At 43.5% G+C, this 15,510-nt stretch overlaps 1 protein-coding gene across 2 annotated transcripts in view; it reads left to right on the plus strand.

Annotated features, from left to right (window-relative positions):
- Nucleotides 1–15,510, plus strand: part of Nfrkb (nuclear factor related to kappaB binding protein) — a 31,822-nt gene that overhangs the window by 1,979 nt on the left and 14,333 nt on the right. The window contains exons 2-16 of one of the 2 annotated variants that reach the window (XM_032909457.1): nucleotides 878–1,050; nucleotides 3,446–3,647; nucleotides 6,124–6,251; nucleotides 7,391–7,565; nucleotides 8,105–8,206; nucleotides 8,827–8,900; nucleotides 9,695–9,779; nucleotides 10,441–10,621; nucleotides 11,016–11,124; nucleotides 11,695–11,821; nucleotides 12,082–12,147; nucleotides 13,199–13,278; nucleotides 13,366–13,409; nucleotides 14,163–14,223; nucleotides 14,468–14,642. In XM_032909457.1, coding sequence (XP_032765348.1) covers nucleotides 916–1,050; nucleotides 3,446–3,647; nucleotides 6,124–6,251; nucleotides 7,391–7,565; nucleotides 8,105–8,206; nucleotides 8,827–8,900; nucleotides 9,695–9,779; nucleotides 10,441–10,621; nucleotides 11,016–11,124; nucleotides 11,695–11,821; nucleotides 12,082–12,147; nucleotides 13,199–13,278; nucleotides 13,366–13,409; nucleotides 14,163–14,223; nucleotides 14,468–14,642 — 1,744 coding nt within the window. In that variant the 5' untranslated portion in view covers nucleotides 878–915. Of the gene's footprint in view, nucleotides 1–877; nucleotides 1,051–3,445; nucleotides 3,648–6,123; nucleotides 6,252–7,390; nucleotides 7,566–8,068; nucleotides 8,207–8,826; nucleotides 8,901–9,694; nucleotides 9,780–10,440; nucleotides 10,622–11,015; nucleotides 11,125–11,694; nucleotides 11,822–12,081; nucleotides 12,148–13,198; nucleotides 13,279–13,362; nucleotides 13,410–14,162; nucleotides 14,224–14,467; nucleotides 14,643–15,510 lie in introns of those variants that run through there. The other variant, XM_032909456.1, reaches the window with a different exon arrangement.

The following is a 15,510-nucleotide window of genomic DNA, read 5'->3' on the forward strand; positions in this document are numbered from 1 at the left end:
AGCTTTATTTTAAAAAAAAAAAAGGAATTAAAAAAATAAAAAAAAAAAAAATCCTTTTATTCCCATAAAAAAAAAAAAAAAATAAAAAAAAAAAAAAATTTTCAAAAAAAAAAAAAAAAAAAACAATCTTACATTAAAAACGCGCGCGCGCGCGTGCGCGCGTGCGTGTGTGTGTGTGTGTATATCCATACCATTCCTGTGGAGGAGTTCCTTTCCTTCTGTGGCGGTCTAGGGATCAGTTTCAGGTCATTAGGTTAGTGTGGCACTCTACACTATAGTATCTTGCCAATCCAGCCTGTGGATTTATAATTGTTCAAATAGTTTATTGACCTTAGAACTTGTAGTTATGGACCATGGCCTGTCATTTATTATTTTTTTTTGAGACAAGGCCTCATGTCATACCCCAGGCTGACCTGGAATTTGTGATCCTCCTGCCTTATCCTCCCAAGTACTGGGATTATGCACTTGATTGACCATGCAGGATTTCCACTTAATTTCTGGGTCTTACTCTTCTATAACATGAAAGTGTAAGAAACTTAAGAATTTAGAAGTTGTTGTAGAAGTGTTTTGAGAAGTCTTACTAGATTAGGTAAGACTGGAATATTGATGGAAATGGAGTGTTGAAAGGATGGAAGGAGAGCTGTATGGTTAGAGGAAAGGACCTGATGTAAAAGGAGATTGGAACCAGGCATGGTTACTTACTCTACTGTAGAAATGCTAAGACAGGAGGACTGTTGCCTGTTTGAGGCCAGCCTAGGCTGTATAGTAAATTCTAGGCCATTTTGGGATACAGAATGAGACCCTGCCCTCTGCTTTTAAAGAACAAGACTTAAGATTGAATATTAGCATCCGCCTGATCTCTGATTTTCTGTCTCAGGGTGTATTTTTAGGTAGTGTACTTGTGGAGAAGAAACAATGGATTCCTTGGATCACATGCTGACAGATCCCTTAGAACTTGGTCCTTGTGGAGATGGTCACAGTACAGGGATCATGGAGGACTGCCTTCTGGGTGGTACCAGGGTTAGTCTGCCTGAAGACCTGCTGGAGGACGTGAGTAGGAACATTGTTGCAAGCGTCTCCTTTCCCCTCTTCTGACCCCCCTTTCCTCTGCCCTCTGCTTTCCTTGCACCCTTTTATTTTCCGCGTTTCAGCAGTGTTCCCTTACTATGTGTAAAAGTACAGTGTAGTTAGTATTCTGATTAAGGAAGACAGTATAAGAGTCTACATGTTTGGTCAACCTTTCAGAATAATACCAGAATAATACCATGATATAAGTAAATCATATTATAACAAGATAATTTTCACTAATTAAAAAAAAAGGTTGGCTATTTTACAAGTAGCATTGTGTTTCCTGTAAATGATTTTCCTGTTGTGAAACATTAAACAAACCCAGCTTTGTCTGCGTTCATATGGGAACCTTCTGGTCAGGAGTAGTGTGTCCTGGGACAGAACATCGGCATGCCTTTGATGACTTTCACAGATGTAAAGCCATCATTAGGAAGGGAGCTACCATCTATTAAGAGAGGACTTGTCTGTGCTTGCTCTCCCTCCTCTCTTCTCCCACCTCCCCCTCTGCCATCGGGTCTCATAGCCTAGGTTGGCTTTGATTGTACCATGTAGCTGGAGATAACCTTGAGTTTGTGATCCTTCTTCCTCCACTTCCCAAGCACTGGGAGTAACAATATATACCACCATGCTTTGTTTACGTGGTACTGGGAATTGAACCCGTGACTGTGTGGTGGACCAGCATTCTGCCAACTGAACTTCGCATCCAGCCCTCATTTGGATCTTCTTTGTGTACTCTGTCAAGGAAGTTTCTTTCTGAGATCTGTTCTATCATCCGGTGCTGACTTTATTATGTGCCTAGTTCATGCCAGACAAGTTAGATACTAAAACTAAAATTGAATGGAAAAAAACAAGATTTTAGGAAAAGATAATTAGATATTGAGTCTTAAGTGATTGGGATACATTCATGAAAGGGTATTTTGTGGTTGAGTTATGCAGCTTCCTATTTAAATTTCCATGGTTCTGTTATGTTGTTGGGGTAAAGTCATAATTACCTAACAGGTTTACGTGTCTTTTCTTTCTACTGTTATACCCTCCCTTTCCTTGATCAAATGAACCATTTTCTGAAGTTGCTTATTAAAACAAACCACAGAAAAGAATAAAATAAATACCTATGTATCGGCACATTTATATACATGTATATATTTTAAGCAATGGTAAAACATTCATGTCTAGGTGTGAATGGCATTCACCAGTATGTTTACCTACTCTGGAGGCTGAAGCAGGAAGATCACTTCAGCTCACCAGTTCAAGACCATCTTAAAAACAAAACATCATCATAAAACAATAGGGGTTTTCTTCTCCCCAGAACTGTCAGCCCCCAGCTCGAAAAAAAAAAGAAAAAAAAAAAAAAACAATAGGTTTCTTCTCCCCAGAACCTAGGGTAATACGGAAGAATACCATTTAAGTCCCTAGGTAAGACCTCTTCTGTCTTGCTTTCAATTCCACCATCCACCATGATAATCTTCTTTGCTGTTAGTTCTTTTGCTTCTATGATTTTGTTTTAACTCTTAAGCACGTTCCCCCTTTCTGATTCGTTTAACTATCCTGACATCATCTAGGGTAGGCTTTTTTGAGCTATGCACTTCTGTATACTTTTACAGTTCTTACGCTACTTTGTAATTTGTGTGTTAAGCTTATTATTCACTACATAGACATCCAGTATGTAGTCTGTGCTGGACTTGGTGCACGCACACCTTTAATCCCAGCACTTGGGAGGCAGGGGCAGGTTGATGTATGTGAGTTCAAAGCCGTGTGATCTACAGAGTGAGTTCCAGACAGCCAAAGCTACAATCTCAAAGTAGAATAAACTGTGTATTAATTAAAAGTCTGAAGTCTGTCCTGCCCTCTTTCATTTTTTAGTTCTTTCCTCTTAGATGACCACTCACCTCAATTACTTTTTCCTGCTGTTTACTTTAAGTTGAATTCATGTAGCTGCCATCATACCCTGGTTGGCAGAGATGGCTTCCTTACAGCTTTTCCCGTGAGGTAGTTTTCCCTGGGTTATCATGTGCTGCTATATTGTAATTTGTTTACTCTTTGATAAGTTCTTATTTTGTTTTGAAGTAGGGGCTTGCCAAGTAGCCCAGGCTGGACTTGAACTCACAATCCTCCTGTGTCTGCCTTCTAAGTGCTGGGAATACAGGTGTGTACAACCATAGCCAGTTAATCTCTGATTTTTGAGAATCGAGTCAAAAATCATTAGAATTTTAGTCTGTTTAAAGAACTTGAGGATTGTAGTGATGGCTGCATAAGAAATGTGAGTATACTTAAAACTCCTAGAATGTGTACCCGACAGCGATAAAGACAGACTGCACTGACACACACAACCTTAAGTATTTATTTCTTTATCTGTTGCTTTTTCTTCACATTCTCCCAGCCTGAGATATTCTTTGACGTCGTCAGCCTCTCCACGTGGCAGGAAGTACTAAGTGACTCTCAGCGTGAACATCTCCAGCAGTTTCTGCCGCAGTTTCCTACAGACAGTGTAGAGCAGCAGAATGAGCTCATCCTTGCCCTATTCAGTGGGGAGAACTTCCGCTTCGGAAACCCTCTGCACATCGCCCAGAAGCTCTTCCGAGGTCTGTAGCTCAGCATTTTGTTTGTGATAGGGTTGAGCACGCGTTCACTTAATGCACACATGCTTTTAAGATCCTCATCTCATGGACTGATGTGGCATCTGAGGACAGTGGCTTTCTGTATTTATTTGCAGCCTGTGATATTTTTAAAAAATAAGAGTTGTATTGCTTTACGTAGAAAGTACATAGACAGATAGTACATAGATTGATTTAGATAGAAAGTACTCAGCTGTGTAACCATCGTAAGAAAGCATTGTCAGCACCCAGAAGATCTTTATGATTGTTGTTTGTTTGCTTGTTTTTTTTCTTTTTTCTTTTTTTTTGGAGCTGGGGACTGAACCCAGGGCCTTGCGCTTGCTAGGCAAGTGCTCTACCACTGAGCTAAATCCCCAACCCCTATGATAGTTTTTAAACTTAAAAATGGAAGACAGATACTAGCTTGTTGGTCGCTTTTTTTTCCTGCAAAGAAGTGTGACATCTCATAGCCGTGTGCATCTTTCTCTTTTAAAGATGGGTCTCACTGTGTAGCCTGGGCTGGCCCTGAGTTTATGACTGTCTCCTTGCTTTAGCTTGCCTGGGATTCTACACACAAATCACCACTTCTGTCTTAGCATGTAGATCTTCTCACAAAGGACATCCCCCACATAATCAGCCCTGTTAGTTGTCTGTAAAAGAATTTACACTGAGCAAGTAATATAGACTACTTCTTGAATTTTATTTTCTTCTTTCTCTCTTTTCTTTTTAAGATTTATTTATTTAGTATAAGTAGGCGTCACTGTCTTCAGAGACATCAGAAAGTGCATCAGGTCTCATTAGCAGATGGTTGTGAGCCACCATGTGGTTGCTAGGAATTGAGCTCAGGACCTCTTAACCACTGAGCCATCTCTCCAGCCCCCACATTTATTTTCTTAACTGCTCCCGAAATGGCTTTGTAAGTTGCTGTTTAAATCCATAACATACTCAGGGAGCATGCAGTGTGTTTTGATTTGGGTCTGTTTGTGTCCGTTAGTCCTGTGTATAGAGGATTTTGTTTGTTTCTTTTCTGGACACTGGCAGGTTTTGTTTTGTCTGTTTTTTTATACAGCTGATTTTTGTTATACACTTCTACTTTCTGGGAATTTGTCTTACTGCTTCCATATTAGGTTTGTATCAAATGCTTTTGGTAACAATGTTATGTAGGAAATCTCCTTCCTTCCTACTATACCACTTCAAGAGGCACAAGGCACCAGTTTCCTACCATTGGGAATGGTGGCCACCTGTGTTCACTTGATAAAGTTGCGACTGTGCTGGCCTCAGAGTCCCAGTGATGCACTCACCTGTCTCCTGAGTGCAGTGGTAGGGCATGGACCACAGTGCCTTTGCTACAATTCTTGGTATAGGGGCATTTTTTTTTTTTTTTTTGGTCGTTATTTATTGAGTGGCGTTTTGGGATCAAGACTTGTTTCTCAGAAGCCTTTATTTCACGTAGGGTCCCTTCCACCACTGATTTTTGCCTGAGTCAGCTATTACTGAAGACATTGCGAGGCAATTGGAGGTCACTCTTAAATCACAATTTGTTCTCTGACCTGTGGAGAAGACCAGAAGCCTCTTCTTCCCTTATTCTTGGGTGTCTTTGTTTTGGCAGATTGGTCTGAAGGGGCAGCGTTAGCTCCTTAAGTCTTGTTAAACTGGAATAGTTAATTGTGGCTGAAGACTGGAGAGAATAGGCCTATCATTTCAAATCTCTTGTTATTCTCAGGATTTTAAATTAGTATTTGAAGGCTCACATACATGCTAGGCGAATATTCTACCATCGAGTTGCAGGCCCAAGCCCCCTTCATTTTTGTAGGAGACAGTTCTCCCTTGGTTGTCCAGAGTGGCCCTAACTGGGTTTATCATCCTGCCTGACCTTCCAGAGAGCTGGGGTGTCAGGCACACGACTATACACAGCTGCTTTTCCTCCTTTGATGGGTATTAGTTTAAATACAAGTTCACCTTTGTTGTTAGCAATCTGTTTGATTTTGACCCAGGTCTCTGATCACTGTCTTCCCTCAGGCAAAACAGAGTAGGGACCCTGGCAGGATTTCAGAGGTTACATAGGGTCCTTATAGAAATGAGTGGTGCTGCTGTGCGCCCTCACAATGAGTGATGTGCTGTGTGGTAAGTACACAACAGGATACAGAGGTGGGGCTGGAGACTTTTGTGTATTTCTCTGACTTGGTGCTGTATTTCAGTTCTAGTTTTGAAGTTAATTGTGTTATGTGGTTACTATGAGTAACCACAGTTGAGTTACTATGAGTAGTAACCTTAACTGAGTTGTATTTTGTTTTGTTTATTTATTTATATTGTTCTTTTAATTTTGGGTCTGTCTTTCTTGGGTCTTGTCTTTGAGTTTCTTTCCTACATAGTCAGGTTTTCTTTCTGTGCTGCAACCACATCACGTACAGCTCATTTTGTGTATGTGGACCGATGCATATACAATTGTCCCTCTGTTTTTAAGATGGACACTTTAACCCTGAGGTGGTCAAGTATCGGCAGCTCTGCTTCAAGTCACAGTACAAGCGGTATCTCAGCTCCCAACAGCAGTATTTCCACCGGCTGCTGAAACAGATCCTTGCTTCCAGAAGTGTAAGTAGTGCTCTGAGCTAGGCAGACAGCGTGGTGTGCAGAGGGCATCGCGGGGTTCTGCTATAAAGACCGAAAGAACCACTAACAAAAGTCGGGCTTTGTCTTTTCCTCTTAGGAGCATGATTTTAGATTTCAGAGATAATAAAACATGAAAAACAGAGTGCTTCCTAGAATCAGTACTTACAAAGAGAAGCCAAGGGTTTCAGACTCCTGGGTTTTGAGGATATCTAGGAAGCTTTGGAATTGATGGGAAGTACATGCTGACCTGATTCTGTCACATATATGCAGAACATAGAGTTTGGTGGCCTCAGGCCCCTTTCCAGTCTGATAACTCTCTGGGGCAGAAGTTACTGGGAGTAGAGCACGTGTGACACTGAGAGGACAATGTACTGGAGTCTTTTGCCAGGCTTAGTGGCAAGTGTCTATGCCTTCTGAGCCATCTCACTGGCCCTCTAATGAGTTCTTTAAGTTGTTCTTTGAGACTTAGTATACAAATATCTAGATGTTTAGTATAAATATTAATTCTGAGGGAAGCAGCTGATACTAAAATGGGGTATTTTCCACCTTGTAACTCAGGCTGAGTGTTTCTTGAGATTTTTTTTTTTTTTGGTTCTTTTTTTCGAGCTGGGGACCGAACCCAGGGCCTTGCGCTTCCTAGGTGGCGCTCTGCTGAGCTAAATCCCCAGCCCCTTGAGATCTTTTTACAACCAGAAGTGTTTTGAATTTCAGAATTTTTTCAGATGTTTAAAATACTGGTGTATTTGGGGGTGGGGGTAAGACATAAACAAAATTAGATTTAATATGCAACACATGGAGCCTGAAGGTAATTGTATGCCCAATTTTCAGTGTTCATTTACTGTGTCTGGGTTTGAGTCTGTGGCACAGATACAGTGCAGCATTTTTTACTTGCAATGTTGTGTTGGTACTCATGAAATTTCAGGTTTTGTTTTTTTATATCATGAATGTCAAACTTTAGGTACTTTTTACTGTATATAATTATGTATCTGTATATTTCTTTGTCATTTGGAGCGGGGAGAATTGGGCTTTTTAACATTGAGGAGTGTAAAACATGGACTTAATAGACTGTCCGAAGAGCAAGAGTTGGTGGTGACCGGCCTCCTCATTTGGTCTCTTGATAGGATCTCCTGGAGATGGCTCGTACGAGCGGCCCAGCTCTTCCCTTTCGACACAAGCACCATTCACCATCCCGAAGCCCGGAGGAGCGGGAGTGGCGGACCCAGCAGCGTTACTTGAAAGTCTTGAGGGAAGTGAAGGAGGAGTGTGGCGACACTGCACTGTCCTCTGATGAGGAGGGTGAGTGTCCTTGGGTATTTCTGGGGAGTCTAGGGTTTTGGAGCCAGTGGTAGCCATATACTTCCCAGTAAAGGGGCCCTCTGTCTTGTTGGGGGTGTGGAGAGTGGGTGACCAGCTCTTGGTGGTTGAGTTGTTGAGACACTGTCTAGGAGTGACTACATGCCCTTTTATTCCTGTGCTCATGTGGCACTGCGGTTAGAGAGAGCGTCCTGGACAGATCCCTGCAGGACAGGGTCTCTGCACAGTAGGCCTCTGGTCCCATTGTGCCACTTGAGAGAACTGCTTTTCCCCTTACAGGAGAGTAGTAGTGACTGTTGGCCTGCTGCAATGCGACCCCATCACTCTGTTGAAGTCTCTCTCCTGGAAGAGCCGTTTAAATGTGTGCTCCAGCTCATCTGGGGAAGGGTCAGAAAGGAATGTGGAACCCTGGCCTCCATGTTGTTGGCTTAGCCCTGTTGAACCCAAATGGCCACTTACCCAATCTCCCCTATTGGAGTCCACAGCCACGTTGGATTTACAAGAAAAATTTTCTTTTGAAGATCTCAGCTCATGGCTTCCAAGCTCTCCAGCACGCTCTCCTAGTCCTGCGGTGCCCCTGAGGGTGGTGCCCACGCTTTCCACCACGGATATGAAAACTGCAGGTGAGAACTGAGCTGATGCTAATGCAGTTCCAAGACATCATGGTGTAGAAAAGTGAGCGCTCTTTAGGGAGGTGGGGACTGGATTCTTGCCTGACACCAAACAGCAGTGCTACTTAGACGAGGGAGATGTGGAGAACTGGTACCATGTAGGCATCCCTGCTTTTCTTTGTTTTGAAATCATTCTCAGAAACTAATCGGTTGCTATTTTTGGTTAAAAAAAGCATAATTGTGCTTGAACTATTAGTAGAACGTGTAGCCAGACCCATAGCAACTCAGTAGACTGTAAAGACAAAAACGAACTTGGATTTGGAGTAGGAGCCAAGTGAGACTGCCCAGCCTCTCAGGTGTGCTTATTAGTTTGCTAAGGAGCTGAAACCATTTATTGGTTCATGTATTTTTTTTTTTTTTTTTTTTAAAAAAAAGGTAGACAGTTTGACAAACAGTGCTGATCCTGGGACATTATGAAGACTTGTGCTGCTCATCGCACACAGAATGAGAAGTAGCACACAGGACCAGAGGCCCACCGTGCTTTTGAATATCTGAGTGATTAGTTAGATTTCAGTTAGAGCACCATCACAGCGAATGACCTGGTCCATGTGGTTTGGTTCATTTACTTTCAGATAAAATAGAACTGGGGGACAGTGACCTGAAGTTAATGTTAAAGAAACACCATGAGAAGCGGAAACATCAACCAGTAAGATTGCGGTGGGAGTGGCCATTCGTAATTTTCAATGTGATGCCTCTGATTTGTCCTGAGACAGTGTTAGTACTACCTGGGTTGTGCTTTTTTGTTATTTATCACTGTCAAAGACAGGAGCAACAAGAAAGGCTGCTTGGCGTCAGAGGTATGAGAAGCCAGCCAAGTGCTCTGGCTTTACAAGGCACGGTTGACAGTGTACACTTCATCCAGTCTTTGTGGTTACATTGGTATGTGAGAATCATGACCTCCCCTTCCAGTCCCAGAGGCTGCGTTTATCCTTGGTCCTGCAGCTAGTGGCAGAGCCAAGAACCAAGCTTCGTGCTATTCCATTTTGTGTGACCTCCATTCTCATTTCAATATGACAGTATATCAAAGTGGAGAAACAGTGCAGAAGGCAGACAGCCATCTGAGAGAGGTCACGTAGGAAGAGCAGGGAGCCAAAATTGGGTCTGTCTGCTCCGCTTACGGTGATAATCAAGCAAACCTCTTATGTCCTCAGCATCCTATTTTCAGACTTGTAAACTATAATAGTGTTGAGACTGTTGTGTGAGCACGTGAGATAAGAGTAAGGACACAGAGGGGTTTTATCAACTGCAGCTGCTCTAGAGCAGAGAGGGAGCCAGGCTTTTCTCCACTGTGAAGAGCAATAAGCATTTTTGTTTAACATGGTTCCCTCAGGTGTCCCTGACATACCGTACTTATTAGGTAAATTGGCACAGACACCATCAATTTTTAGACCTTTCTAGACCTTTAGACCTTTATAACCAGATCTTTGATGTCATATCTAGGATCACCCAGACCTTTTGACAGGGGATCTGACGCTCAGCGACATCATGACTCGAGTAAATGCCGGCAGGAAGGGCTCTCTAGCAGGTAAAAGACTATGGGTCCCCTCTTAGATACCAGACTGCTGATGCCAAATTGTATGACATATTGTCCATATGTAACAAAAATAAATGGAATCGTAGCTTCCTTTATGCAGACCACCTTTGTTTTGTAATTGCCCTCTGAATTTAAAATTAGCACAGCAGGCCCTCCGGGAGAGAGCTCAATGGATATAGTGCTTGCTGTACAAGGGTGAAGATCTGAGTTTGTATTCCCAGCATCCATGTAAAAGCTGAGTGTCACAGCCCTCTCTAGTCCCAGTGCTCTGGAGGCCAAGATAGGACCTCTTGAGCAAGTAGACTAACTATACTAGATAGAGACCCCGCTTCAGGGCGAGTGACTGAGAACGATGCCTAGGTCAATATCTGGTCTCCATGTGTGCACACATACACCCACACATGATACACATGTAGATGCACATGTGCCATGCACATGGATACTTGAATAAAATGAAGTCAAACCAGATCAGCAAAGCACATTATTAGGTGTTAAATTAGCAGTCACGCACTGAGTTGGGTTTTCAAAAATACGAAGTGTCTTACTACTGAGTCTTTAGACAGGCCTTGGGGAAGGGTGTGCAACTAAGACCTCTCACTTCATGACGCAGTTTTGTGACTTGTATGTGTTGTGTGTTTCCCCCCGTTCCCAGCTTTGTATGATTTGGCTGTTCTTAAAAAAAAGGTGAAGGAAAAGGAGGAGAAGAAAAAGAAGAAAATAAAGTTGATTAAATCGGAGGCAGAGGATCTGGCTGAGCCCCTAAGCAATACTGAAGGGGTCCCAACGCTCTCCCAGGCCCCCTCTCCCCTGGCAATATCGTCTATCAAGGAAGAGTGAGTGAGGGAGATATAACCGACCGCACTGGGTGGAGGGAGTTAGGCATGGGCCAGCCCCGTCTTGCGACTTACCTGAGTTGACTATTGATGCTGAGCTCCGAGAGCTTGCTGGGAAAATGTACCAGGCTCTCTCTTCTTAAGTAAGCTCCTGGGCTCCTGAGCTTACGAGGAGGCTCAGGCAATCGGAGCCAATCTGGCTTGTGTTCTTTGTCCTTTTGATCGCTTCTATGTTAAAAAAAAAAACCAAAATTGTGTGCGTGTGTGTGTGTGTGTGTGTGTGTGTGTGTGTGTGTAGGCGCATGTGTATTTGCAGCTTGGAGGAATTGACTCTCGCCTTCTACTGTGTGGGGCTCAGACATCAGATGCTTACATTTTCTTCTTTCCTTTTTAGACCCCTGGAAGACATCAAGCCTTGCCTTGGAATCAATGAAATATCTTCTAGTTTTTTCTCTCTTCTGCTAGAGATCTTGCTGCTGGAGAGTCAGGCTAGCCTTCCTATGGTAAGCGTTTTAGAGCCGCTGTTACAGTTTTGCAGTTGCGGTGCTCTTGAGTGGTCTCTAGCTTCTGGTTCTGCTTACTTTCTGTTGCTGTGATGAAGATCATTGACAAAGCAGCTTGGGGGAAAAAGGGTTTACTTCAGCTAACAGTCAGTCCGTCCTTCAGGGACATCCAGGCAGGAACGTGGAGGAGTGCTGCTTACTGGCTTGCGCTCCATGGATTGCTCATCTTGCTCTCTAGATCACCCAGGACCATTTCCCCGGGGGTGGCGATCACATGGTAGGCTGGGACCTCACATAGCAATTATTAATCAAGAAAATGCCTCACATTTGCCCACAGAAATCAGAAGGAGGCAGTCCCTCAAGAAAGGCTTTCTTCCTGGATGACTTAGTGTGTGTCACCTTGACAACAAGCAGCACTTGTGGGAAGTAGAGCTCAGCTGGGTCCCTCGAACAGCACTGCAGCTAATTCAGGAATTTGGCAAACTGAATATACACGCCCTGCCTGCTGCGCTAACATCTCGGAGTTGCTGGTATAGGGAGAAACTTAACTGTGGTCCCTCTTTCCCTCAGCTGGAGGACCGGGTTTTGGACTGGCAGTCTTCTCCAGCCAGCTCCCTCAACAGCTGGTTCTCTGCTGCCCCCAACTGGGCTGAGTTGGTGTTGCCTGCTCTGCAGTATCTTGCTGGAGAAAGCCGAGGTGGGTTCTTCTCTGAAATTTTATCATGTTTTCCCTCTTTCGTCTAAAGAATTCTTGCAGTAAATTTGTTCAACAATGCATTTACATAAGACATATCCTAGATGTCTTTCCTGACACACATAAACAAACATACAAATAAGTAAATAAAAATTAAAAAAAGAAAAACTGACAACAAAACCAAGTCAGGCTTACCCAGAGCTTAGGTTTATGTCTGTGTTAGGGTTAGAGTCACGCTTGTTCATGTGATCTGTTTCTTGCAGCGGTTCCTTCCAGTTTTTCTCCATTTGTTGAATTCAAAGAGAAAACCCAGCAGTGGAAATTGCTTGGTAAGTATTTAGGCCTCCGATTGTTTTTTTCTGTTTGTGTTTTTTTGTTTGTTTGTTTGTTTGTTTTTAATGAGAGAAATCAGTGATGGGAAGGTAGTCACAGAGAAGAATGGTTGAAGATCCAGGCACGCAGGGAAATATGTCCTGGTGTTTCTGAGGGGAGCCACATCTTGTCACAGCAGGGAAGGAGACAGGGACTCCACAGCACTGGGCTCACATCTACTGCAAGTGAGGAGGGTGGAGACCAGGGAGATGGTGTGTGAACACATGTGACCTGTGAGGCCCAGGGGGCCATGGCTGTACTGGCTCTTCATCCTGTACTGACTGTGGCGTCCTCTGCTTGCCCGTCACTTGTTTCTCTGGCACTTACCCGGAGCCTGATACACTGCAGAGGCCAGAGTGCAGATCACTGGGGTAGACTTTGATCGTGTGTTGAGGGTGGAGCTGCCCTTTCTGATATAGCCTGCCTGTGTGTTCCTGATCCCACGGTGGTGCTAGCCTATGCGAGAGATGAGCCAGGTCCCCCAGCAGGAGTCTGAGTAAAGTGACTCACAAAGAGGTCACAGAGGAAGTAGTTTCTTCTAGGCAGGTCACAGACTTAGCCTGCTTCTTGCCTTGGGTCTTTTTACTGCTGCACCAGTGTGAGGAGTGAGTTTTCTTCTCATCTGCAAGAGCAGGGTCCTTCCCTGGTATAAACTTGGAGCACCCATTATAACATTACCTCTGCTGGAGCTGGTTCTGTTTAGGAATTCATTACTCAATATGACCTCTCTGAGGACAGAAAGTGAATTCATTGCATGGGCACAGCTTGCTGCACATGCTTGCTGCACAGTGCTACCCTATAAATACTTGTTGAATGAAAGATCAGAAAAAGTGACATCCTGGAGCTTAGCCCAGCCAACGAGGAGAGGCGTGAGCGTGTGGGAAGGGCCAGTGACAGGTTCTGACATGTTCTCTCTGGCATACGTAGAGCTTCTGAAGAGAAGGCAGTGTTCTGGAATAATCCTTTATATTTCTTAGTTTTTGTGTGTGCCCCACCTTTACCCCACAGGTCAATCTCAAGACAATGAAAAGGAATTAGCCGCTCTCTTCCACTTGTGGCTAGAAACCAAAGACCAGGCTTTCTGTAAGGTATGCCTCTTACTTTCTCATTACTTGGGTTTTTAGTGAAAATTCTCTGGTCCATTTACCTGATAATGTGTTCCCTTTCTTCAGCAGGAAAATGAAGACAGCTCAGATGCCATGACACCTGTCCCTCGAGTGTGAGTGTATTATTCTTGTGGTGGGTGGTTTCCCGTGAAGCCATGTCATAACATTACTGCTCTGCATCTGCTGACTTGCTTCCACGTGTCAGACCTTAGAGACCCAGAAGCCCACTGACTCATGTGTCTTAACGTACTGGGGGTGGGCATGTCTGAGCTTCTCTGTAAGAATGGCTCCTGACTGCAGTGGTCTCTAAAGATAGACGGTCTGCCTGTAAAGAACTCCATGCTGTGACTTGTAGGACTGTGCTCTGCAATCCAAGTCATCTCAGTTTCCTGATTCCTACCTGTTCACACTACATGCAGAGGCCCAGCCTGCCTTTGTGTAACACACACACACACACACACACACACACACATACTTTACACATATCCATTCACATAATGGAGGTTTAGAACTCAAATTTGGGGTTCTTTGGAAGGCAGGAAAGCCACTCATGACTTTAAATGCTTTATTTCTTCCTAAGAGTGACTCTTTTGTTATTAAATTGAGCTAACTTTCAACAGTACTGAAAACAGTAGATGAAGACGCCACCCTCTTTCTGTTTCTTCCAAACATTTGAGGATCCTAAGAAAAAAGTAATGTGGGAAATAGTAGGGCTACAGTAAGAGCCAGCGAACAGACTGAGCAGGACTTGAGTGCTTAATGAAAGGATATTCTTCCACACTGCCAAGGGAATCATTTTAGGTGCTGAGAAAGGGCTAATAGTCCTCCTTGCTCTCAGAGATGATATGGAATTCTTTATGTTCCAGAAGAACTGACTATGTGGTTCGGCCTAGCACAGGAGAGGAGAAACGGGTTTTTCAAGAGCAGGTAAGATCTCCTTAGAATGTAAACACAGAAGCACTGAGCCTGGCTTTCCTAGATCTCAGCCCCTTGGGTGTTCAGATCCTTTAGCCCAGATAGAGTTCACTGGTTGCGGCTATTTGTTGGGGGGCAGAAATAGTGTGGTGAAAGGGAAAGAAGACTTTTGACTGCCTTTTCTTCCAGGTAGCAAAATATAAGAGAGAACTCCACTGATTCTGAAGTAGCAATTTTTTGCCCTTTTTTTTTGTAGGAGCGTTACAGGTATAGCCAACCCCATAAGGCATTCACCTTTCGCATGCATGGCTTTGAGTCTGTGGTGGGGCCAGTGAAGGGCGTGTTTGACAAGGAGACCTCCCTCAACAAGGCTCGTGAGCACTCACTGCTGCGCTCTGACCGGCCTGCCTATGTCACCATTCTGTCTCTTGGTATGTGGCATGTATTTACTACTAGGGCTTTCTTATTTGTACCCCAAAGCTTTCCTTACATTAAACTGATACTTTGTGTACAAAACCCAAACCCCCTGTGCACTCCATCCATTGATAGAAGATCAGTCTTAGAAGATTTCAAATCTGAGGAATGACAGGGTGGATTCTACCCTGGTAGAACAATGCCAAGAGGCACTCATCTTCGTTTTGATGAACTGCTCACAAGCTAGTAGTTACATCAAGTGTAGGGTTTTGCTTTCTCAAAGGGTTTCTTTTCCGTAGAGCAGTGACACGTACCTGTGACCCCGGTTCTTAGACTGCTGAGGACTGTTGTAAATGTGAGGTTGCCCAGGCTACGCAGTGAATTTGAAGCTACACATAACACTCTCAAAAAATGAAAGAACCAGACATTCCTTGTATCATGAGTCCCTTGGGTAGTGAGACCTCTGGGCTCCTTCCCAGAATTAGAATTAGGCATTTGAATCCTCCACCCACCCAACCCCTAGATACGGCTTCTTTGTGCAGCCTTGACTGTCCTGGAACTCAGTCTATAAACCAGGCTGGTCTTGAACTCAAGAATCTACCTCTATCTACCTCCTGAGTACTAGGATTAAAGGTGTACATACCACAACCCACTTGCATTTAAATTCTTAAAATACTTAGAGTTACAAAAAAAGCCAGTCATGTTTGAGTAATTATTAAATTGTTAAAACATTTAAATGCAAAATTATGTTTGTTTTGATACTGAATAAGACCCAGTAGCAGCAGGTGTTCTAATTTCTGTAACTTCCAGTGGGTGTCAGTGTAAGTGATTTTGTATGTTACACTTGTAACATAGAAAGTATTTAATTTTTATTGTAACAGCACA

Source organism: Rattus rattus, chromosome 8 (assembly GCF_011064425.1).
Source record: "Rattus rattus isolate New Zealand chromosome 8, Rrattus_CSIRO_v1, whole genome shotgun sequence".
NCBI lineage: Eukaryota > Metazoa > Chordata > Mammalia > Rodentia > Muridae > Rattus > Rattus rattus.